Source organism: Orcinus orca, chromosome 19, assembly GCF_937001465.1.
Source record: "Orcinus orca chromosome 19, mOrcOrc1.1, whole genome shotgun sequence".
Lineage (NCBI taxonomy): Eukaryota > Metazoa > Chordata > Mammalia > Artiodactyla > Delphinidae > Orcinus > Orcinus orca.
This window is the reverse complement of record NC_064577.1, coordinates 18,696,399-18,722,716: the sequence shown is the minus strand read 5'-3', so window position 1 is coordinate 18,722,716 and position 26,318 is coordinate 18,696,399. Positions and strand designations below refer to the sequence as shown.

General features: G+C 46.9%; 1 protein-coding gene across 4 annotated transcripts in view; it reads left to right on the top strand.

The window, feature by feature from the left end:
• SPECC1 (sperm antigen with calponin homology and coiled-coil domains 1) overlaps positions 1–26,318 on the top strand; it is a 245,347-nt gene that overhangs the window by 63,042 nt on the left and 155,987 nt on the right. For all 4 annotated transcript variants that reach the window (XM_049702411.1, XM_049702412.1, XM_033422807.2 and 1 more), the window contains 2 exons: positions 1,094–1,260; positions 20,333–20,468. In XM_049702411.1, the coding sequence (XP_049558368.1) occupies positions 1,114–1,260; positions 20,333–20,468 (283 nt within the window). In that variant the 5' untranslated portion in view covers positions 1,094–1,113. The remainder of the gene's footprint in view (positions 1–1,093; positions 1,261–20,332; positions 20,469–26,318) is intronic.

Genomic DNA, 26,318 nt, shown 5'->3' with positions numbered 1-26,318 from the left:
ATTGATCGAAGGACTCAGGCTGTCTTGCTTGCCTTGGGATGTGGATTCACACTCCCCCACCCCCCAGGTCTTTAACCGCATCCTGCTCCTTTGCATAAATTGTCTTTCGTAGAATGTTTTAGTTAGGGTGGGTAACTCTGTCCTATGATGTCAGGTCTGCCCAATTAAAAGCTGCCCTATTAATTTTTAAAAATTTATTTCACAGATTTATTGAGGGCATCCTATTAATTTTTGATACCATTTTTGTCCAAAAGAAGAAAAGACCTGTGCTTCTGTGAAATCTGTTTTTCAAGTAATTCATTTATGTCTACTTGGAAATTACGTTAAGTTACTCAATTATCAACCCTAAAACGGCAAGGCTTATGGACGGACATAACGTGTCTTGACTCAAGCTGACCTGTTTTATGTGGGGATATATATATATATATATATATATATATATATATATATATATGCAGTAAGACTGTGCTAGGTGCCCTTGACCAAGGAGAAGCCATCATTTTGCCAAAGAGTAATGTCAGAGCATCAGTAATATTGCACTTAAAAAAATTTTCATTTAGTTTTGGCTGCATTGGGTCTTCGTTGCTGCACGCGGGCTTTCTCTAGTTGCGGCGAGCAGGGGCTACTCTTCATCGCGGTGCGCGGGCTTCTCACTGCAGTGGCTTCTCTTGTTGCGGAGCATGAGCTCTAGGCATGCGGGCTTCAGTAGTTGTGACTCGCAGGCTTTAGAGCGCAGGCTCAGTAGCTGTGGTGCACAGACTTAGTTGCTCCATGGCATGTGGGATCTTCCCGGACCGGGGCTCGAACCCATGTACCCTGCATTGTCAGGCGGATTCTTAACCACCGTGTCACCAGGGAAGCCCGCACATGTGTTATTAATAGTTTCATGAAAGCTGCAGTGAAGCCAGAGAAAGAAACCTGCTGCAAAGGTACCTTCTCAGCAGTAAGATGCTCTTATGTGCAGCCCCATCCCGAAGGCTCGTTCTCCATGACCACGGTGGTGCCCGTGGTGCGTGGGGATGGATCTCTGTGATATGTCTCAGCAGGTGGTTCAAGTGTGGACACACGCTTTTTCTTTTCTGCTCTTGTACAGAAGGACCCACTGGGACAGACATGAGGAGTGCAGCCAAGCCCTGGAGTCCAGTCACCAGAGTGGGAGGCCGTGGGATGGACCGCGTGCGACCCCTCCCTGCCCCCCCTCCCGGCATGAAGAGCTCCAAGTCGTCCACCTCGCTGGCATTTGAGTCCCGACTCAGCAAGGTATGGATGGGACACACAGGGCAGGGCTGCTGGGCGCCCCGTGACAGTGAGCAAGGCCCCAGGAGCCCCGGCATTGCTTGACCTAAAGGCGCAGAGCAAAGGGGATGCAGTCGGAGTGCCCTGGGGTGGAGAGGGGAAACGTGCAGCTTAACAGGGTGACTGGGATCCCCTGCCCTGGACCATGTGGACTCTCCAGCCAGAGTTTACCCCCAGCGCCCACTAGACGGGCTCAGCGTCACCAGGATGCTGACAGTCCAGGTGTCAGCTCCCCACCTGCCTGCAGCTGGGCTCCCTCCTCTCCGTGTTCCTTTCTCCTGACCCGGGCAGCCCCTGGGGGCTCCACTGCTGGCTCCTTCTCACCCCCCAGGGGTTCCTAATATCAGGTGGGCTGGGGCGCCTCCTTCCTCACCCTGAGATGAAACTCAGAGACCGTGTCACCTACCTACACACACACTTTGGAGAAGTCAGTGTAGTATCCTAACTATAAAAGCCAAACAAAGGGAACATCGCTTACAGGTAAGTAAACCGCATTTCTACCCACGTCTGCCTGCGTGTGACTCTGCTGAAGGACCCCCATGCTCCTTGGAGCCCTGTGGGCATGGCAGCTCTGGGCAGACGGATTCAGGGTTGTCGTGCTGATGTCTCAGGTACCAGGAAGGCTTGGGGGGAGACGCGTGACATGTTGGTTTGAATGCTGAGCGCTCTTCGTAAAGTTCTGAACCCAAGTGCAGCCTCCCCTCGTTACTCTTAGAAAGTTGAGTGTATCTTAAAGTTGTGCAAGAAATACACTGTTTTTACATGTAAAACAAAGGGATGCTGTTGGCTCGGATAACAATGAGAAGATGCTCCACCGCTGAGTGTCTGTGGAATCCGTGAGACATGTGGGATGCAGGGCAATTCTTTGTGCCAGATTGTCACGTTCACGATCTCCATCCTCCTGTCCCTTAGGTGTCAGTAGCACCTCCAATTGCAGTGGCAAGTAAAGATGCCCCCACAGATTTCTAACACACTCCATGAGGGACGGCACCGTCCCTGGTGAGGACACTTGTTCTAGATGACAGCTTCTGCTCTCATGAATTTTAACACCATGTGTGGATGACCCACAGATGTGCATCTCCAACCAGCACTCCTCCAACTGCCTTTGTGACACCACCTCTTGGATGTCTCCAAGGCACCTTGAAGGTGACCTATTCAAAACTGAATCTGTTTTCCCTCCTCTCCATCTCTCCTGCCCCCCAAACCTGCCGCCCCTGCCCCTGCTGACTCTTCCCATTTGAGTAAACAGCAACTCCATCTTTTTTTAAAAAATTTATTTATTTATATTTTTGGCTGCGTTGGGTCTTTGTTGCTGCATGCAGGCTTTCTCCAGCTGCGGCGAGTGGGGGCCACCCCTCGCCGCGGTGCGCAGGCCTCCCACTGCGGCGGCTCCTCCTGTTGCGGAGCACAGGCTCTTGGCACGTGGGCTTCAGTATTTGTGGCACGCGGGCTCAGTAGTTGTGGCTCACAGGCTCCAGAGTGCAGGCTCAGTAGTTGTGGCGCACGGGCCCAGCTGCTCCGCGGCATGTGGGATCCTCCTGGACCAGGGCTCGAACTCCTGTCTCCTGCGTTGGCAGGCGGACTCCCAACCACTTTGCCACCAGGGAAGTCCCCAGCAACTCCATCTTTTAGTCGCTCAGGCCAGAGCCCGTGGCATCATCCTTGGACCCTCCTTTTCTCACATCCCGTGGTCCATCGGCAAAATGCTGTCTACCTTAAAAATAGATGTCAACTCCCACCAGCTCCCACCGCCTCCTGGGGACCACCGGGGACATGCCACCACCTTCCTGCTTTTCACTTGAGGCCTATGCTCCGTTCTCAGCAGAAGCTGAGTGGTCCTTTCAACACAAGTCATGTCACTTCTCTGCTTAATACGCTCCAGGCTCTCCCCACCGACTCAGAGGGGAGCAAAGTCCAACCCCTACCACCCCCCAGGCTGCCCGGGCTCCGGACACACGGCCTCCAGGTGCCCTGGCGCTGTCCCTCGTGCGAGCCAGGTGTGGTAGCTGCCCCTCAGCCTGGGGCATCCCTCCCTCCACCCCCTGCACTCTGCCGCTTCTCCTCCCCTAAGGCTGTGCTCAAGGTCACCTTGTCAGGCGCGCCCCTGACCAGTCTGTGTAAAGTGTGGCCTCGGCCCGTCCTCCCCGCCCTGCCTCATTTTCCTTCTCAGCTCTTAGGACCCTCACACCCACCTGCGTGGTTACTGTCGTCTCCCCATGGCTAGATTGGAAGCCCCACGAGGGCCGGGACCATCTGCTTTTTTGTTTGTCACAAGCTGTGTCCTTCACTCTTAGGAGAGCACCTGCTACCTGGCAGCGCTCAGCGTGGATTGAATGCCCGAGCACACCTGTTCTCCCGGGGGTGATGGATGTGGGAACAGGAGGAGAGGGGGTCGGGACCCCTGGCCGCATTGGGACCCCCAGCTCTGCCCCTTTCTAGCTGTGAAACGTCAGGCAAGCCAGGTAGCTGCCCTGAGCTCCGAGATGGGACGAGCACTGTACTTGCCACAAGGAGTAAATGTGGATAAAGTGTCCTACTTATAATTTGGATTATTATTCTAATATCCCAGACTTGACTGTTATTTCCATGATTTTAATTTTTATTGTCTTTGACCTATAGCACATTTGGGAAACATCTCTAATATGGACTTTTTTGTGTGTGTGTGTGTGTGTGTGTGTTACGCGGGCCTCTCACCGCTGCGGCCTCTCCCGTTGCGGGGCACAGGCTCCGGACGCGCAGGCTCAGTGGCCATGGCTCACGGGCCCAGCCACTCCGTGGCATGTGGGATCTTCCCGGACCGGGGCACGAACTGGTGTCCCCTGCATCGGCAGGCGGACTCTCAACCACTGCGCCACCAGGGAAGCCCTAATATGGATTTTAAATGAATACATACATTTCCCCCAGAACAGACCCTTAGAGCTTCTGGAATACATTAAAATATTTTAAAAGCAGTGTTTCAAAAAAGGTCTGAAGCTCGTGTGTTTCCTAAAGACAATGAAACGGTGGCCGCTCCGCCTTTGATCGGTGTGTGTTTTGTAAACTTGTTCCACGGGGAATATGTCAGGGGCAAAGCAGATACTCCTGTGGAGACTCTCAGCTCTCGTCCTGGTCCTTGGGATTCCCAGGCCCGACCCTGTAAAAGAGGATGATGGGGCTTGGGGGACGGAGTAGCAGAGAGCCATACCCCCCTGTACCTGTCTGGCTCTGACCGTCTCTGCTGTCCGCCTCAGTGGACAGAGGAAGAACACAAAAAACCCGGAGAACAGAAGAGAAAGAGGCAACAGCGATGGACAGAAGAGCAAGCAGATTTCCCCCTGAGTATTTACTACGGAAATCTGTCAGCGTTCAGAGAAGCTGAATTACACAGTGAACACAGCGTCCCACCACCTGGATGCCACAGTTAACGTCTTACTACGACTGCTTTGTGGGAGATGGACACATATGGGATGGACAGATGTGTTTTCACTAGCCCCAAATAGGAAAACTAAAACAAATGCACCAAAAGTAGGATGAAATACCCTACTGCAGATGCTGGCCTGAGCTGAAGGAGCCCTGGGGGAGCAAGTGGGGGAACAGGAGCCTGGATGGGACGGGGTGATGTGAGGGGCTGCCGTGAGTCTTCCTTGTGTCTCTGAGCACAGCACAGGGAGGCAGGTACCTGGACTGCTTTGATGCAGACAGGCTGCGTCACACCGGCCACTTACACGGCCCAAGTCTATTAGTCAGGACTCTCCTGGTCGCAAATGACAAAACATTGGCTTGAGCAGAAAAGAAATATATGGAACAGATCTGAGGTTCCCGGGTCACTGTGTGCAGGCCAAAGGTGCAAGACCGGAGCACAGATAGGCCAGGACCATAGACTGGGGTGTCCCAGGACTTCATGTCACCTGTCTCTGCTTCTCTGTCGCCTGCACGTGGTATGAAGCATGGCTGCCTGCCGGCCCAAGCCTCCCTCATCCCTTGGAAGGCCCAGCTGCTTCTTTGCTTCTGGCTGGTTAAAAACAAAAGCAAGAGAAGAATTGGCTAGGCGCGAGTCATGTATTGATCCTGCCCAGTCTCCTGTGGCCAGGGTTCAGCGTGCCCGGAAAGCAGAGTCTTAAGGTTTATGTCCTCTACGAATCTCGGGGACCCGGTCAGCCCTGTCATTATCCTTCAGGAGTGACTGCTCTACACCTGCGCCACCTGATAGAGGAGCCGCCCGCCCCGTGTGGCGATGAGCCCTTGACATGTGCTGTGAGTGCAAAATACACACCAGAGCGGTCGCCTCGCCATCTTCATGTCTCCGTGACGTCCTCAGAGACGCTGGCTTCCCCACCTCCCGCCTCTGCTAAGCCCTGCCTCAGATACACCATCCTGGGAAGGGAATAAAGGACCCACCCCGAGAGGGCGGGACCCACTGCGGCTTCCTGTGGCCACAAGAAGGCGTAGCTAAGACATCCTCTAGGGGTCTTCTCTGCTCTCCCTGCTAACTTGCTGCACCAAATCTGTGAGGCCCTAAAGAGAAGCAAGACAGAAGAGAGTCAGAAGAACCTATACTTCTTCCTCCATGGAGCAAATTATCCTCAAAGAAAAACAAAACTGTGTGGCTGACAGGGTCTTGGTGCTCTGGCCGGGTGTCAGGCACGTGCCTCTGAGGTGGGAGAGCCGAGTTCAGGACATTGGTCCACCAGACACCTCCCGGCCCCACGTAATATCAAAGGGCAAAAGCTCTCCCAGAGAGCTCCATCTCAGCGCTAATTCCCAGCTCCACTCAACGACCAGCAAGCTACAGCGCTGGACACCCTATGTCAAACAACTAGCAAGACAGGAACACACCACCACCCATCAGCAGAGAGGCTGCTGAAAATCATACTAAGTTCACAGACACCCCAAAACACACCACTGGACTCGGTCCTGCCCACCAGAAAGACAAGATCCAGCCTTGTGTAACAGAACACAGGCACCAGCCCCCTCCACCAGGAAGCCTACACAACCCACAGAACCAACCTTACCCCCTGGGAGCAGACACCAAAAACAACGAGAACTACGTACCTGCAGCCTGCGAAAAGGAGACCCCAAACACAGTAAGTTAAGCAAAAGGAGAAGACAGAGAAATACACAGCAGATGAAGGAGCAAGGTAAAAACCCACCAGACCAAACAAAGAGGAAATAGGCAGTCTACCTGAAAAAGACTTCAGAGTAATGATAGTAAAGATGATCCAAAATCTTGGAAATAGAATGGAGAAAATACAAGAAATGTTTAACAAGGACCTAGAACAACTAAAGAGCAACCAATGATGAACAAGACAATAAGTGGAATTTAAAATTCTCTAGAACGAATCAATAGCAGAATAACTGAGGTAGAAGAACAGATAAGTGACCTGGAAGATAAAATAGTGGAAATAACTACTGCAGAGCAGAATAAAGAAAAAAGAATGTAAAGAATTGAGGACAGGGCTTCCCTGGTGGCGCAGTGGTTGGGAGTCTGCCTGCCGATGCAGGGGACACGGGTTCGTGCCCCGGTCCGGGAAGATCCCACATGCCGCGGAGTGGCTGGATCCGTGAGCCATGGCCGCTGAGCCTGCGCGTCCGGAGCCTGTGCTCTGCAACGGGAGAGGCCACAACAGTGAGAGGCCCGCGTACCACAAAACAAACAAACAAAAAAAAGAATTGAGGACAGTCTCAGAGACCTCTGGGACAACATTAAATGCACCAACATTTGAATTATAGGGGTCCCAGAAGAAGAAGAGAAAAAGAAAGGGACTGAGAAAATATTTGAAGAGATTATAGTTGAAAACTTCTCTAATATGGGAAAGGAAGTAGTCAATCAAGTCCAGGAAGCACAGAGTCCCATACAGGATAAATCCAAGGAGAAACATACCAAGACACATACTAATCAAACTATCAAAAATTAAATACAAAGAAAAAATATTAAAAGCAGCAAGGGAAAAGCAACCAGTAACATAAAAGGGAATCCCCATAAGGTTAACAGTCGATCTTTCAGCAGAAACTCTGCAAGCCAGAAAGCAGTGGCAGGACATATTTAAAGTGATGAAAGGGAAAAACCTACAACCAAGATTACTCTACCCAGCAAGGATCTCATTCAGATTCAGTGAAGAAATTAAAACCTTTATAGACAAGCAAAAGCGAAGAGAATTCAGCACCACCAAACCAGCTTTACAACAAATGCTAAAGGAACTTCTCTAGGCAGGAAACACAAGAGAAGGAAAAGACCTACAATAACAAACCCAAAACAATTAAGAAAATGGTAATAGGAACATACATATTGATAACTACCTTAAATGTAAATGGATTAAATGCTCCAACCAAAAGACATAGACTGGCTAAATGGATACAAAAACAAGACCCATGGGGGCTTCCCTGGTGGCGCAGTGGTTGAGAGTCCGCCTGCTGATGCAGGGGACACGGGTTTGTGCCCCGGTCCAGGAAGATCCCACATGTCGTGGAGTGGCTGGGCCCATGAGCCATGGCCGCTGAGCCTGCGCGTCTGGAACCTGCGCGTCTGGAACCTGCACGCCTGGAGCCTGTGCTCCGCAACGAGAGAGGCCACAACAGTGAGAGGCCCGCATACCGCAAAAAAAAAAAAAAAAAAAAAAACCAAGACCCATATACATGTTGTCTACAAGAGACCCACTTCAGACCTAGGGACACATACAGACTAAAAGTGAGGGGATGGGAAAAGATATTCCATGCAAATGGAAATCAAAAGAAAGCTGTAGGGCTTCCCTGGTGGCGCAGTGGTTGAGAGTCCGCCTGCCGATGCAGGGGACACGGGTTCGTGCCCCGGTCCGGGAGGATCCCACATGCCGTGGAGCGACTGGGCCTGTGAGCCATGGCCGCTGAGCCTGCATGTCCGGAGCCTGTGCTCTGCAACGGGAGAGGCCACAACAGTTAGAGGCCCGTGTACCGCAAAAAAAAAAAAAAAAAAAAGAAGAAGAAAGCTGTAGTAGCAATCCTCATATCAGACAAAATAGACTTTAAAATAAAGACTATGACAAGAGACAAAGCAAGACATTACATAATGATCAAGGAATCAATCCAAGAAGAAGATATAACAATTGTAAATATTTATGCACCCAACGTAGGAGGACCTCAATACATAAGGCAACTGCTAACAGCCATAAAATGGAAGATTGACGGTAACACAAAAATAGTAGGGGACTTTAATACTCCACTTTCACCAATGGACAGATCATCCGAAATGAAAATAAATAAGGAAACACAAGCTTTAAATGGTACATTAAACAAGACGGACTTAATTGATATTTATAGGACATTCCATCCAAAAACAACAGGATACACTTTCTTCTCAAGTGCTTATGGAACATTCTCCAGGATAGATCATATCTTGGGTCACAAATCAAGCCTTAGTAAATTTAAGAAAATTGAAATCGTTTCAAGTATCTTATCTGACCACAACGCTATGAGACTAGATACCAATTACAGGAAAAAATCAGTAAAAAATACAAACACATGGAGGCTAAACTACTAAATAACCCAGAGATTACTGAAGAAATCAAAGAGGAAATCAAAAAATACCTAGAAACAAATGACAATGAAAACACGATGACCCAAAACCTATGGGATGAACAAAAAGTCAGTTCTAAGAGCGAAGTTTATAGCAATACAATCCTACCTCAGGAAACAAGAAACATCTCAAATAAACAACCTAACGTTACACCTAAAGGAATTAGAGAGAGGAGAACAAAAGAAACCCCAAAGTTAGCAGAAGGAAAGAAATCATAAAGATCAGATCAGAAATAAATGAAAAAGAAATGAAGGAAACGATAGCAAGGATCAATAAAACTAAAAGCTTTGAGAAGATAAACAAAATTGATAAACCATTAGCCAGACTCATCAAGAAAAAAACGGAGAAGACTCAAATCAACAGAATTAGAAATGAAAAAGGAGAAGTAACAACTGACACTGCAGAAATACAAAGGATCATGAGAGATTGCTACAAGCAACTATATGCCCATAAAATGGACAACCTGGAAGAAATGGACAAATTCTTAGAAAAGTACAACCTTCGGAGACTGAACCAGGAAGACATAGAAAATATAAACAGACCAATCACAAGCACTGAAATTGAAACTGTGATTAAAAATCTTCCAACAAACAAAAACCCAGGATCAGGTGTCTTCACAGGTGAATTCTATCAAACATTTAGAGAAGAGCTAACACCTATCCTTCTCAAACTCTTCCAAAATATAGCAGACAGAGGAACACTCCCAAACTCATTCTACAAGGCCACCATCACCCTGATACCAAAACCAGACAGTCACAAAAAAAGAAAACTACAGGCCAGTATCACTGATAAACATAGATGCAAAAATCCTCAACAAAATACTAGCAAACAGAATCCAACAGCATATTAAAAGGATCATACACCACGATCAAGTGGGATTTATCCCAGGAATGCAAGGATTCTTCAGTATACGCAAATCAATCAGTGTGACACACTGCATTACAGATTGAAGGATAAAAACCATATGATCATCTCAATAGATGCAGAAAAAGCTTTTGACAAAATTTAACACTAATTTATGATAAAAACCCTCCAGAAAGTAGGCAGAGGGAACCTACCTCAACATAACAAACGCCGTATGTGACCAACCCACAGCCAACATCGTCCTCAATGGTGAAAGACTGAAACCATTTCCACTAAGATCAGGAACAAAACAAGGTTGCCCACTCTCACCATTCTTATTCAACATAGTTTTGGAAGTTTTAGCCACAGCAATCAGAGAAGAAAAAGAAATAAAAAGAACCCAAATCGGAAAAGAAGAAATAAAACTGTCACTGTTTGCAGTTACACTGAGAATCCTAAAGATGCCACCAGAAAACTACTAGAGCTAATCAATGAATTTGGTAAAGTAGCAGAATACAAAAAAATTAATACACAGAAATCTCTTGCATTCCTATACACTAATGATGAAAAATCTGAAAGAGAAATTAAGGAAACACTCGCATTTACCATTGCAACAAAAAGAATAAAATACCTAGGAATAAACCTACCCAAGGAGACAAAAGACCTGTATGCAGAAAACTGTAGGGCACCGATGAAAGAAATTAAAGATGATAAAACGATGGAGAGATATAGGTATACCATGTTCTTGGATTCGAAGAATCAACATTGTGAAAATGACTATACTACCTAAAGCAATCTGCAGATTCAATGAAATCCCTATCAAACCACCAGTGGCATTTTTCACAGAACTAGAACAGAAAATTTCACAATTTGTATGGAAACACAAAAGACCCCAAATAACCAATCTTGAGAAAGAAAAACGGAACTGGAGGAATCAGGCTCCTGGACTTCAGATTATACTACAAAGCTACAGTAATCCAGACAGTATGGTACTGGCACAAAAACAGAAATATAGATCAATGGAACAGGGTAGAACACAGTGAGAGGTTAGAAAGCCCAGAGGTAAACACACACACATATGGTCACCTTATCTTTGACAAAGGAGGCAAGAATATACAGTGGAGAAAAGACAGCCTCTTCAATAAGTGGTGCTGAGAAACTGTACAGCTTCATGTAAAAGAGTGAAATTAGAACACTCCCTAACACCATACACAAAAATAAACTCAAAATGGATTAAAGACCTAAATGTAAGGCCAGACACTATCAAACTCTTAGAGGAAACATAGGCAGACCAATCTATGACCTAAATCACAGCAAGGTCCTTTTTGACCCACTTCCTAGAGAAATGGAAATAAAACCAAAAATAAACAAGTGGGACCTAATGAAACTTAAAAGCTTTTGCACAGCAAAGGAAACCATAAACAAGATGAAAAGACAACCCTCAGAATGGGAGAAAATATTTGCAAATGAATCAATGGGCAAAGGATTAATCCCCCAAATATACAAGCAGCTCATGCAACTCAATATAAAAAAAACAAACAACCCAATCCAAAAATGGGCAGAAGACCTAAATAGACATTTCTACAAAGAAGATATACAGATTGCCAACAAACACATGAAAGGTTGCTCAACATCACTAATCATTAGAGAAATGCAAATCAAAACTACAATGAGGTATCACCTCACACCAGTTAGAATGGCCATCATCAAAAAGTCTACAAACAATAAATGCTGGAGCGGGTGTGGAGAAAAGGGAACCCTCTTGCACTGTTAGTGAGAATGTAAATTGATACAGCCACTATGCAGAACAGTATGGAGGTTCCTTAAAACACTAAAAATAGAACTACCATACGACCCAGCAATCCCACTACTGGGCATATACCCTGAGAAAACCATAATTCAAAAAGAGTCATGTACCACAATGTTCATTGCAGCTCTATTTACAATAGCCAGGACGTGGAAGCAACCTAAGTGTCCATCGACAGATGAATGGATAAAGAAGATGTGGCACATATATACAATGGAATATTACTCAGCCATAAAAAGAAATGAAACTGAGTTATTTTGTAGTGAGGTGAATGGACCTAGAGACTGTCATACAGAGTGAAGTAAGTCAGAAAGAGAAAAACAAATACTGTACGCTAACACATATATATGGAATCTAAAAAAAGGTTCGGAAGAACCTAGGGGCAGGACAGGAATAAAGACACAGACGTAGAAAATGAACTTGAGGACACGGGGATGGGGAAGGGTAAGCTGGGATGAAGTGAGAGAGTGGCATGGACATATATACACTACCAAATGTAAAATAGATAGCTAGTGGGAAGCAGCCACATAGCACAGGGAGATCAGCTCGGTGCTTTGTGACCACCTAGAGGGGTGGGATAGGGAGGGTGGGAGGGAGACGCAAGAGGGTGGGGATATGGGGATATATGTATACGTAGAGCTGATTCACTTTGTTATACAGCGGTAACTAACGCAACATTGTAAAGCAATTATACCCCAATAAAGATGTTAAAAGAAAAAATAAATGAGTCACAGGGGTGAAAAAAAAAATACAAACCAGATTTTGAAGAGTGACTACAAAAGAAGTAAAAGACCTTATTAATGTGTTTTACATCGACTGATACTATTTTGAATGTATTGGGTTCAGAAAATATATCGTTAAAATTAATTTTACCTGTTTCATTTTACGTTTTTTCATGTTCCTATTCGACCATGTAAACTTAGGTCTGTGGCTCTTATAATATTTCCATCGACAGTGCTGCTGTAAACCATTTGGTCCTCAAAGTGTGGTCCCCACACCAGCAGTATCAGCATCACCTGGGAGCTTGCCAGAAATGCAAATCCTCAGGCCCTGCCCCAGACCTAGGGATTCGGAAGCTTGGTGGTGATGCTAGGGTTGCGGGCTGGGGTGCAGGCAGCCGTCTGCATTTTAACAGAACCTCCAAGGATTCTGATGGACTCTCAAGGTTGAGAGCCACTGCTCCAACCAGAACATGTTATCTCCCTTTAAAGACCGGGTTGTGTTCTGTGTGATGATTTGAAAGCTTTGAATCTCCACCCCCCACCCCATCTTTGTGGAATTGAAGGAATTTCTTAGTTACATTCACCTGTGAGCTGTTCAAAGGGTTTCCTTTTGTCAGCTTTCAGGTACAGGTGCTCAGCGGCTTGAATATCAATGGAAGCGATAGTGAAAATACTTACCAAGCATATCAAAGCAACACCAACACTTTCGTAGGGATCTTCTGTAACAAACCAGAGATCTCAAGTGGTGCTGAGGCTGCACTTTATGACTAGGAAACAAAGCCAAGAATGCAGCCACAAACAGAGAAGGAAAAAGACTTAGAAACTGAGACTCATAGCTTTCTGTGTCTGATGTTGCCTTCAAAAAATAGTGACGGTGTAAGAGAGGCTTCGGCAGTTTGCCTCAGAGGACTGGTAGGATCGCTTTGGGGTCTGTAGGCCCCGCCCCCTGGGAGACCTTCTAAGCCGTGACTCTTGCTCTGATGGAATTCCCTGTGGGAGGTGCAGGAGAAATGAAGTGCTCCCCGTAAAAGCTTTGCTGCCACCCAAACGCGCCGTGTGCGTGGTAGGGAGAGACGGCATGCCCCTGGCCTGGAACGTGTCTGACTTATCCTTTCACCTGGAAAGGATGGGCTCAGATCTTTTTATAATACAGAGTGGGACCCCAAAGTCCACGAGGAGGCAGAGTGAGTTGGGTGCGGCTGGGAAAATGGAGCTCAGAAGTGGGCTTCAGGGCTAGCATGGTGTGTAGAAGCAACAGAACTTTCAGGAACAGCTGTCATGTGTGGAGCAGGTGTCCTGTGCCAAGGTGTTTTGTATATTTCATTCCCACTTCTCACAATAGCCATGTGAAGAGTCTGCTATCCCTGGCTGTGCCTGGTACCTCATAAGCACGCACACCATGAATGTTTCCTGGATGTTGTTATGAAAAGACGGAGAGTCTGAGGTCCAGGGAGGTTAGTGACTTGCTTTAAAAAGTTCTACTGTGGGCTTCCCTGGTGGCGCAGTGGTTGAGAGTCCATCTGCCGATGCAGGGGACACGGGGGAAGATCCCACATGCCACGGAGCGGCTGGGCCCGTGGGCCATGGCCGCTGAGAAAAAAAAAAAAGTTCTACTGTGCCCTCTGGAATCCCTGTTGCATTGCCTTAATCTTTTCCTAAAACAGTCCCTTCTCATTCTTGCTTTCCTTTAATAACAAAAATAATAACGACGAGTTGTGTTGGTTACGATTATAGCCGGCATCTGTTAAAAGCACGCTATGTGTCAGACACTGTTATTCTAAGCACGTCCTGTGGCTAACTCATTTAAGCCTAAAAGCTACACTCTGAGGTAGGTACCATTGCTAGATCTGATTTTTAGGTGAAGAAACCAAAGCACAGAGAGGTAAAGTGATTTGCCCTAGGTCACACAGCTAGTAAGAGGCAGAGCCAAGATTCCAACCCAGGATTCTAGGTTTGGACTTAGAGCCTATGCCCTTAGTCACCAACCTGGGCCGCCCACGTGATGTGGCTTTCCTGCAGCCCCATTTATTCGCCCTCACCCCATGAGGTATGGCTAGAGCCTCTGACTCCTGTTGGTCTCCGGCCCAGCAGGAATGTTAAAGCCCTTGGAAACACAGTGCCGGGCCTAAATCCCACTCTGCCTTACCAATACAGCCTTGAGTGAGTTAGTTAATCTCATGTTAGTTTTCTCATGTCCAACACGGCAGAGTTGTGGTTTGAATGAGAAGAAACCCGTGGGTAAAGGACCTAGAAGGACCCATGCCGCCCCATGTCATCAGCTCCCGTCCGTTTTCTGAATTCTGCCCCCGGCCCTCCAAACAGCCCCGTCCTCCGTGTCTTCAAAGCAAGAACTTGACTTTGCCCTCCTTCCACCTCCCCTAGGTGCCTCCTCTGGTCCTGCTGACAGAGGGCTCTCCCCAGCGCAGCCCCAGCCGGAGGGTTCACCTGGCTGCAGACACATGGGTGTCCCCGTTGTCAGCTCACCAAGTCTGAATCCTTATCACTGCTGCAGACCTGGGGAATCTGGAGGGTCCTGCCCTGGTCCCACACGCTGCTCCCCGTCTCCCCGGCTGCCTGTCCCCACCCTCTAGCACATACATGCGGCCTCCGGGATGCTTTGCTGCCTCATCTGTCGATAAAAGCCTGGTGGTCTTCCAGGCCTGCTCCAGGGCACCTGCTCCGAGAGGCCACCCGCCTCTCCCATCTTGGTTTTCTGAGTCACTGCGTAGGAACCAGGCCCTTTGCTGGATGTTAACTCAGAGCACAGGCCTGCCTGCTCCGCTCTGACACGCGTGCAGCCTGGCCCCGTGGACTAAGTACACTGTGTGTATTGAGGATGGACGCCCGGCTTGCGGTAGGCCTTCCGGGTCACTGTGTCCAGGACGGTGGGAGCAGCCCCAGGGGTCGTGGTGAGAGGGGAGGAGTCCCAGGGTCTCTGCTCTGGCCCTGCTCCCCCTTTCTCTCTCTCTCTTCCCCATGTGCATAGGGCTGCTCTGGGCTCCCTGGGATGATGGTACCCAGAGGGATGCCCTCAGTTCTTTCCCCGGGACCCGACTCTCCCGACCCACTTCTTCCTGGCTCTCACATCTGGATGGAAGGCAGTGGGATGAAATCAGATATGAAAGGCTGTTCAATGGCCGAAACGCCCTCGAACCTTTAAACTATTAGCAGCAGCTGATATTTCAGATGGTCCCCATATCCCACAGGACACCTTAGGGATGGGGGAAAAGGGGCAAAAGAGCAAAGGGTGGGGGAGAAGGGCGTTTTCTCAGGACCTCCCTGAATCACATTCTTTTGGTGTGAAATGTTGTTTCATCCAGACCCGAGGTGATTAATCACAGAGTTTCCATATTGTCTGTGGAAGGAATGTAAAGTCTGCCTTAGGATTAATAGTCAGAATTCACTGTGTTTGAAACGGAGGTTAGATCAAGCCAGTCACTACAACGCTTGGCTTTTACCGCGGTGCCTTGGCAGTGCCGGTGTTTCTGATGTAAGGAAGGGTCAGAGGCAGCCACTGCTGGTGGTAAGCGGATGGGGAGTGAGTGCAGCCTTAGTCTAGGATCATGATGGGGCTGGCACGCCCTCCTATTTATCAGCCCAAAGCCTGGGGTATTGTTGTTGTCACATCGTTATAGTACTTGTGCTTTGAGCAAAAGCTTTACATTGATACAATATGCAATAAGCCTGATCAACAAATTCTTTAAGCCTAAATAGGTAAATAAAATCTAATATAACAGCTAGGATTTAGGAGGTGAGAAGGATCTTAGATGATTTAATCAAGTTCTTCTGTTTTTTAGGTGAGGAAACTGAGTCCCTATGTAATAACTTGCCCAGCCCAGCAGCCAATCAGTCACCTATTTCTAATACATAACAATACCCCATGCTCTGGTTCCAGACTTTTGTTTGTAAGTATGAAGGTGCTGCCGTGGCTACCAGCCCAGAGAACCATCATGGAAGGAGCACCGGGAAAGCTTTCAGACAGCAAAGAGGGAAGTTTCTGGCTGAGTTCCCACAGTTGTAACGGTGATTATGGTGATGCTGGTGATGGTGATGCTGCTGGTGGTGGTGGTGGTGGTGATGATGGTGGTGGTGATGGTGATGGTGATGTTGGTGGTGGTGATGGTGGTCATGGTGATGGTGCTGGTGGTGATGGTGGTGATGGTGATGGTGATGGTGCTGATGGTGGTGGTGATGGTGATGATGGTGATGGTGATGGTGATGATGATGGTGATGGTGATGGTGATGATGGTGATGGTGATGGTGATGATGATGGTGATGGTGATGGTGCTGATGGTGCTGGTGATGATGGTGATGGTGGTGATGATGGTGGTGATGATGGTGGTGATGGTGGTGGTGATGGTGATGGTGGTGATGATGGTGGTGATGATGGTGGTAATGGTGGTGGTGATGGTGATGGTGATGATGATGGTGGTGGTGATGGTGATGATGGTGATGGTGATGATGGTGATGGTGATGATGGTGATGGTGATGGTGGTGATGATAGTGATGGTGGTGGTGATGGTGATGATGGTGATGGTGGTGATGATGGTGGTGATGGTGGTGATGGTGGTGGTGATGGTGATGGTGGTGGTGATGGTGATGATGGTGATGATGATGATGGTGATGGTGATGATGGTGATGGTGGTGATGATAGTGATGGTGATGGTGGTGGTGATGGTGATGATGGTGGTGATGATGGTGGTGATGGTGGTGGTGATGGTGGTGATGGTGGTGGTGATGGTGGTGGTGATGGTGGTGTTGCTAATGATCATGATGGTGGTGGTGGTGATGATGGCCGCTATTTATTGTGTTCTTAACTAGGGTCAGAAACCTGGAGATGTGTGTGTTATTTTCTCCCTTTTAGAATCGAGGAGCCCTCAGCACCTTCCCCCATCACACAGGTAGGGAGAGGCGGAGGCAGGGTCCGTCACCAGCAGCCTCTCTTGGAGCCACAGGCACACACCTTAACCACTATGTGGGCTGCTTCCCATGGGATTGCTGGGCACCTCATATGTTGAATTCCCACATCCCAAGTCCTCTTTTGCATTGCCGCCCTTGTGAACAAAAGCAGACCCTCAGCTACAGCATCTGCGCACTGCTAAATCCCCACTGGAGACCCTCCAGCCCTGAGCCTGGGGTGGTGACCTCCCACCTGCCACCCCTGCCTTCTGTTGCCTCGCCCGCCATCTCACCAAGAACCAAGCTCTATGGGAAGGGGCCGGGGGCAAGCTATACCCCTGAGCCCATGCCCCGGGGCGGGCGGGGATGGGGGCCAGGGTGGGATGGCTGGAGGCCGGTGGGGACCTCTCATTCGGTGGGTGCCCTGTCCTGGTTTGCAGACCCAGCCTTGGCTCTCTGGGCCTTTGCTGCAGAGTTTGATAATTCCGCACTTCTTTGCGTCAGACTTACTGATTTTAGGAATGTCGGAGAACCAGACAGAGGAAGGCAGAACCAAGAGCATATCATTTGCAAAATTACATTAAGAATTCCCTTCCATGTTTCCTTTGAGGTGTTTTCAAAGTCTAAGATCAGAATTGATTTCCCTGTGGGGACCCAGGAAGCCCCTGGCACGCTTCTAGGCCGAGTGAACAGTAGTTCTTTTCTGTTGAGGAAATGGTGCTGACATCCTGAGCTATTGTCGTTCAGTACTAAATACATGTTACACTGATGACCTGGCGGATAATTTGAGAGGCTGGAGAGCTTGGGTGCAGGGACCCTTATTACTCTGAAATGGGAGGTAGGAAAGCGATCATGGGGTCCGTGTAAGAAGGCAGTTGAGGTATTTCTGCGTCAACCCTTGTCGTATTTCATCCCTTTTGTTAAGCTGTGGTGGCCTGTGCTGTTGGCTGGGCTGTGTGGTTACATTTACATCCAGTAAACTGCAAGCGTGCACACGCAGATTATCCTGTCAATATTAACTGGCTGTTCTAAACATTAATCATTTGTTAAAGATCTCGACTAGGATTGCTTGGCTAATATTTAGACTTTTACCACCTTTTTTAAAATGTAGGCTGTGGGGAGTTAGTGTTTAAGGAGGAGAGTTTCAGTTTGGGAAGACGGAAAAGTTCTAGATGGTGGTGATGGTTGTACAACCACGTCATGTACTTAAGGCCACTGAACTGTACACTTGAAATGGTTAAAATGATACATATTTTATGTTATGTATATTTTACCACGATCAAAAATAACAATGAGGGAAAACCCTACACGAGCAGTTGGCAGGGTGGCACCAGGGCTTTGCCCCTGGTTTAACCCATCCTCCAGTTTTCTTTCTTTTTTTAGTGAGGCACAACATACTTACAAATCGGCATATAAAGTGCATTAATCTCAGTCTTAGCTGTGCGGCCCATTGAATTTTTACGTGTGCTTAGATCTGTGTCACCGTCAGCACCCAGGCAAGATGTAGAACATGCCAGCGCCCAAGAAGTTTCCTTCCCAGCCCGTAACTCCCCCGGAGGGAACCACTGTTTTGACTTCTGTCACCATCATTTGCTTTTGTCCATTCTTTTTTTTTTTATGGTACGCGGGCCTCTCACTGCTGTGGCCTCTCCCGTTGCGGAGCACAGGCTCTGGATGCGCAGGCTCAGCGGCCATGGCTCACGGACCCAGCCGCTCCGCGGCATGTGGGATCTTCCCGGACCGGGGCACGAACCCGTGTCCCCTGCATCGGCAGGCGGACTCCCAACCACTGCGCCACCAGGGAAGCCCGGTTTTGTCCATTCTTGAACTTCACTTGCATGGAACCAGGCATAATATACTCTTTTGTGTCTGGTTTCTTTCACTTAGCATAATGAATGTGAGACCCACCCATTCATTACTGTATCGGTAACTATTTAAATTGCTGCGTGGTTTCCATTGTATACTGTACCACTATTTAATTTACCCATTCTGTTGAAGAACATTCGGGTTGTTCTAGGTTTGGCTGTAATAAATAAAGCTGCTGTGAACATTCTTTGAGGAGCCTGTGTAGAGCTTGAGGGTGTTTGCTGAATCACAGGGTGCAAATATTTAGCTTTAGTGAATCCTCCCTGTTTTCCAAAGCGGCGACCAGTTTACACTCCCACCAGCAGACGGGGAGTGTTCCGGTTGCTCCCCAACCTCACCAGCACTTGGTATTTCTCTTCTCTTTCAAGCCATTCTGAGGGATATGTCGCAACACCCTGAAATCTAAATGCTGCAAAGGTGGACATGCTTTTTTTGCATTGTGCAAATATCTAGACTCCTAACCTTCAGTATGTGACCCCAGAGCCAGCAAAGCAGGCTGGAGCAGGGCCCTTGGCCGGTGTGGTGGGCCAGGCTGCTGCTTCCACGTCCCGGTTGATTTGAGGGCGTTTTCACGCTGGTTCCCAGGATGTCAGGTGCATTTGTGGTGGCATCTGCCTGCCTCCATCTTCTGGAACGATTAGTGTTCTTTAGCAGAGACTCACACTGGTTGAGAGAACTTATTTGTGGGTTTTCTCTTTCACCTTGAGCGTAATTTACCTGGACCAGAGTGTGAGCTCATTTCGGGACGGGGTCCCCCCCTTACACTTCAATACCTTTCAACAAATATTTGTTCTGCACCTCCCATGCCAGGGAAGAAAGCAGAAAGGGAGCCGAGGGTCCCTAACAGCCTTCTTCTGGCCTCCAAAAAAGTCCCTCTGCTCCCTTCGGAGGCGGCGTGTGTTTGGGGCCATGGGAGTGCTTGGGGTGAGCACGCGTAGATGTTCAGATCTTTGTATCTCTTCCCCCTGCTTCCTCCAGACGTATGTTTTTGTGCTACATTTTATTGTCTTTGAATTTCTTGTGTGTTGCCCTATCCTGACTTCTGTGTACCATACAGTTCTTTCTTCATCAGTTCCCAGCCTTTTAACTGTTTTTAAAAAACCTCATTATTTGACGTGTGAATGATGGGCAGTAACCACCCGCAACCTTATACCGATCTCTGAAACAGTGATGGAGGATCACACTGTGACCTGTGAGGGCATCGCAGGTTTGTCTGCGCTTTTCCCCCCGCGCCTTCCTGCTACTCGAGGTGCCCTCGCTGCCCCTCAGCTGCCGGGCAGGTGGGCCTGCTCGGTGCTTTCCTGGTTTATAGCGCTCCAGCCCGAAAATGCGTCTCTTCACCTTGTCTCTCTCCGTCCACCTCTCTCTCAGCTCAAGCGGGCCAGCAGTGAGGACACGCTCAACAAGCCAGGCGGTGCCGCCGCTTCTGGGGCAGCTCGACTGAAAAAGACGTCCACGTCCGGGGCCGTCTCCGAACTCGCGGAGAGCCGCCTGAGGGGCCCCCCAGGTAGGAGGGCCCGAGGCGGGGGCAGGTGGGAGGGACTCAGGGTGGAAGGACTCAGGCAGGTTGTGGGGGGACAGGTGGGAGGGACCCAGGTGGGGGGCGCAGGTGAGAGGGACCCAGGTTGAAGGGACCCAGGCAGGAAGGGAGCCAGGACAGAGGGACCCAGGCGGGCCTTTTCTTGTCCATTTGAAAGCACCTCGGGCATTCACGCCTCCTTCCCCATCAGATACGTACGGAGCACTTACTCTGAGTGAGGAACTGGTTCAGGCGACAACATCCCACAACAGGAGATGGGATGATCCACAAAAGGAAGCAAAGAGGCAGTGGGGAGCCCTGTGCTTCCCCCGGTCCCTCTGGTTGCCCATCATCTAGCACGTGTTGCGTCCCTGGAGATCCGGGCAGGGTGGTGCAGGCTCTGGGGCCGTCTTGGTGTCTTCGTGGTGCTCCGCGTGTCAGATAAGCGAGTCAGTGCGTAAGTCCCTGGCAGAGACAGGGACACAGCATCCGTCCTGGGCCCTACGGAAGCCGGGAAGGTCCTCTCGGAAGGCTGTTCAGACTCGTTTAGATGCCAGTGGCCTCGGGAACCCCTGGGCTTTCTCAGTGTTACTAGCTCTTTTTGAGAAACCAAAAAGGTTTTTTTTTTTTTTCCTAAGTTTTAAAAATATTGATTTATTAATTCATTTAAAAATAACAGAAATAAAATTAAACCCATTACATGTTAACATAATTACCATATCTTTATGAAAAATTTTCAAAAACAAAAAATAATATTGAGAAAAATGGCATTTTATATCTTTGCATATCTTTATTTTTTAGAATTTTATTATTTTATACAACAGGTTCTTATTAGTTATCTATTTTATACATATTAGTGTATATATGTCAATCCCAATCTCCCAATTCATCCCACCACCACCACCCCCCCTCCATTTTCCCCCCTTGCTGTCCATACATTTGTTCTCTACATCTGTGTCTCTATTTCTGCCTTGCAAACCGGTTCATCTGTGCCATTTTTCTAGGTACCACATATGTGTGTCAATATACGATATTTGTTTTTCTCTTTCTGACTTACTTCACTCTGTATGACAGTCTCTAGATCCATCCACGTCTCAACAAATGACCCAATTTCATTCCTTTTTATGGCTGAGTAATATTCCATTGTATATATGTACCACATCTTCTTTATCTATTCATTCTGCAATGAACATTGGGGTGCATGTGTCTTTTTGAATTATGGTTTTCTCTGGGTATATGCCCAGTAGTGGGATTGCTGGGTCATATGGTAATTCTAGTTTTAGTTTTTTAAGGAACCTCCATACTCTTCTCCATAGTGGCTGTATCAATTTACATTCCCACCAACAGTGCAAGAGGGTTCCCTTTTCTCCACACCCTCTCCAGCATTTGTTGTTGGTAGATTTTCCGATGATGCCCATTCTGACCGGTGTGAGGTGATACCTCGTTGTAGTTTTGATTTGCATTTCTCTAATAATTAGTGGTGTTGAGCTGCTTTTCATGTGCCTCTTGGCCATCTGTATGTCTTCTTTGGAGAAATGTCTATTTAGGTCTTCTGCCCATTTTTGGATAATATTGAGCTGCATGAGCTGTTTATATATTTTGGAGATTAATCCTTTGTCCGTTGATTCGTTTGCAAATATTTTCTCCCATTCTGAGGGTTGTCTTTTTGTCTTGTTTGTAGTTTCCTTTAGCTTTGCAAAAGCTTTTAAGTGTCGTTACGTCCCATTTGTTTATTTTTGTTTTTATTTCCATTACTCTAGGAGGTGGATCAAAAAAGATCTTGCTGTGATTTATGTCAAAGAGTGTTCTTCTTATGTTTTCCTCTAAGAGTTTTATAGTGTCTGGTCTTACATTTAGGTCTCTAATCCATTTTCAGTTTATTTTTGTGTATGGTGTGAGGGAGTGTTTTAATTTCATTCTTGCGAAAAGGTCTTTTTTTAAACCATTATATTTGAGTCCAGAGTATAGGAAACTTAAAACGTCAGAGAATGTATTTCATTTTCTTTTGCAGCGCATAGATAAGAAAGCTAAGCTTTCCGTGGTCTAACTCACAATGCAGCTCCATTAATAGTAGTAATGTACTGCTCAATTGCCTAAGGTGGGAACACAGCTGAAATATGGCGTTACTCATTCATAATAGGAGGTGAATGGTAGGCTACTTGTGATTTTTGCGCTGTTACATAAAATATCACAATCCAGATTAGCTTCCCAAGGGTGTATTTTAATTTATTTAGTTTTCAAAAAGTTGAATCTGTGAAGAATATATGTGGCTTTCTTTTTCTGGGATGAAGGGGAATGGCCTTGTGTTTCTACATAATGGTTTTACTTTTTTTTTTTTTTAACTTGACACTTCAGTATTTTTTAAAATTTTTATTTATTTATTTTCTTTTATTATTTTTTTGGCTGCATTGGGTCTCAATTGCGGCACATGGGATCTTCCCTGAGGCACGCGGGATCTTTCGTTGCAGTGTGCGGGCTCTTTATTGTGGCGCGTGAGCTTCTCTCTAGTTGTGGCGGGCAGGTTTTTCTCTCTCTGGTTGTGGTGCATGGGCTCTGCAATTTGCGGCACTTGGGCTCTCTAGCTGTGGCGCGTGAGCTCTGTAGTTTGTGACACTTGGGCTCTCTAGTTGTGGCGCATGGGCTTAGTTGCCCCGCAGCATGTGGGTGTTAGTTCCACTACCAGGGATTGAACCTGTGTCCCCTGCATTGGAAGGAGGATTCTTAACCACTGGACCACCAGGGAAGTCCCCACATTTGGTTTGTAAAGTACAACATATGAAAGTACAACTTATTTTTATCAAGGCAGCCTAAGACTGATTCTAAGAGTTAACAAAGGGACTTCCCTGGTGGCACAGTGGTTAAGAATCCACCTGCCAATGCAGGGGACATGGGTTTCAGCCCTGGTCCGGGAAGATCCCACATGCCGCGGAGCAACTAAACCCGTGCGCCACAACTACTGAGCCTGTGTTCTAGAGGCTGCGTGACACAACTACTGAGCCCGCATGCCACAACTACTGAAGCCTGCACGCCTAGAGCCTGTGCTCTGCAACAAGAGAAGCCACCACAATGGGAGGCCCACGCACCGCAACCAAGAGTAGCCCCCTCTCGATGCAACTAGAGAAAGCCCGCATAGCAACGAAGACCCAACACAGCCAAAAATAAATAAACAAACAAATAAATAAATAAGGGTTAACAAAGCACCACTAAAAACTAACAGACTGACCTCACTCTCAAATATGGATGCAAAAATGGGAGATGAAAATATTAGCAAGTGTGATTCAACAAGAAATTAAAAGAACAGTAGTGCACATCACAACCAAGTGGATTTACGCCATCCAGGAATGCTTAATAGGAGATTGGGGAATATAATCCATCATACAATACTAATAGACTACAAAAGAAAAACCATATGGTCATCCCCATAGAGATGGAAGATGTCTTTGACAAAATTAACACTCTTTCTGATTTAAAAACAAGCTCTTGGTAGACTACAAGTGTATGGGTACTTCTTTAGTGATATGAAATATATGTATCTTGGGACTTCCCTGGTGGCGCAGTGGTTAAGAATCCGCCTGCCAATGCAGGGGACATGGGTTCGAGCCCTGGTCCAGGAAGATCCCACGTGCCGTGGAGCAACTAAGCCCGTGCACCACAACTACTGAGCCTGTGTTCTAGAGCCCGCGAGCCACAACTACTGAGCCCATGTGCCACAACTACTGAAGCCCGTGTGCCTAGAGCCCATGCTCTTCAACAAGAGAAGCCACCGCAGTGAGAAGCATGTGCACTGCAACGAAGAGTAGCCGTCATTCACTGCAACTAGAGAAAGCCCGTGCATGGCAACGAAGACCCAACGCAGCCAAAAAAATCAAAAAATAAATTTATATTAAAAAAAGAAATATATGTATCTCAAGCCAAAGCCAGCACTATGCCCAATGGTGAAATCCTAGAAGTGTTTCCATTAAAATCAAGAATGATTCAAGGTTGCCCACCACCAAATTTTTCTGCAAGTATTAACCTAGGCATTGAGACAGGAGAGCTATAGGAGTGTATTCATGTTGGAAATGAGGATACAAGATGATGATTTTATGCAGATAATACCGCTGTATGTTTAGAAAAATGCTTAGAATTTCCTGAAAGTTGTATCATAAGAAAAAACTTAGCATGTCCTAAAAATCTATTAGATATAAGAGTTCAGTGTGTGGCTGGTTATAGAATATAAAATATCAATAGTTTTCTTATCAGTGACTAGTTAGAAAAGATAATAAGAAATGATCCCATTTATGAAGGAACAAAAGAGGTAAAATACCTAGTAATAAACTTAATATTACCAGAGCCTCTATTTTAAAAAACTCTTAAAACCCTTTTAAAGGACATAAAAGAAGATATAAATACACATGATTCTTGGATAAGAAGACTAAATATAATATAGATTAAATTTAGGGACTTCCCTCGTGGTGCAGTGGTTAAGAATCTGCCTGCCAATGCAGGGGACATGGGTTCGAGCCCTGGTCCGGGAAGATCCCACATGCCGTGGAGCAACTAAGCCCGTGCGCCACAACTACCAAGCCTGCGCTCTAGAGCCTACAAGCCGCAACTACTGAAGCCCACGTGCGTATAGCCCGTGCTCCGCAACAAGAGAAGCCCCAGCTCGCTGCAACTAGAGAAAGCCCGCAGGCAGCAACAAAGACCCAACACAGCCAAAAAAAAAAAAAAAAAAGATTAAATTTAGTCCGTATACAACAAAGATGTCTAAATTATTCTGTGAATTCGTTTTCATCACAATTAAAATATCAGTGGGAATTTGAGAGTAGGAACACTGATAAAATGATACTGGGTTTATCTAAAACAGGGGTTCTCAACTGCGGGCGATTTTGCCCTGCACCCCAACCCACGGAACAAGCGGCAAAGTCTGCAGACATTTTTTGGTTGTCATCACTAGGGGGCTGATACTGACATCTAGTGGGCAGAGGTCAGAGATGCCGCTAAATATCCTACAAAGCACAGGACTTCCTGCCCAAAATGTCAATAGTGTCGCTGTTGATAAACCCTGATCTAGGAGAATCAATACTCTAGAATAACCAGGAAATTTCTGAAAAATTAGTGATCGAGGGACTAACCTCTTCAGTGGAACAGTGGAGACAGTCCAGAATACACTGGAGGATTTCATGTAGGATAAAGGCGGCATTTTATATCAAGACGGATAATTCACTCAAAAATAATAACTGATTGGATTTTTAGGAAAAAGTAAACCTGGATCCCTATCTCACTCCTCTCATCAAAATAAATTACAAGTGAATTAGAGATTAAATTTTAAAAAGTGAAACCATGCAAGTACAAAGAGAAAACATGAGAGAATCAACTTGTAGTCTCGGCCCTGGAAGGGCCTTTCTAAGTAGGAACAAACACAGAAGCCATAGAGGAAATGGTGAAAAATCACATAAGTATTAAACACTCCTTCGTAAAAAGAGGAAATTATTTGCAAAACATGTAACAAAGGGGGCTTATTTACAAAGAGTTTGTATAAATCAATGAGAAAAAGAAAAATAGTAAAAAAGAAAAGAGTAGTTCACATAGAATGGCAATACAGATAGCCACTAGGAAGATGCCAAGTCTTACTTAGAGGTAAAGGAATGTAAATCAGAGCAATAATTATGATATACAATTTCCCCTAACAGATTAGTAAAAATTAAAATGATTGAGGGAATTCCCTGGTGGTCCAGTGGTTAGGACTCCACACTTCCACTGCAGGGGGCACGGGTTTGATCCCTGGTCGGGGAACTAAGATCCCACATGCTGTGCGGCACGGCCAAAATAAGTTTAAAAAAAAAAACAAAACAT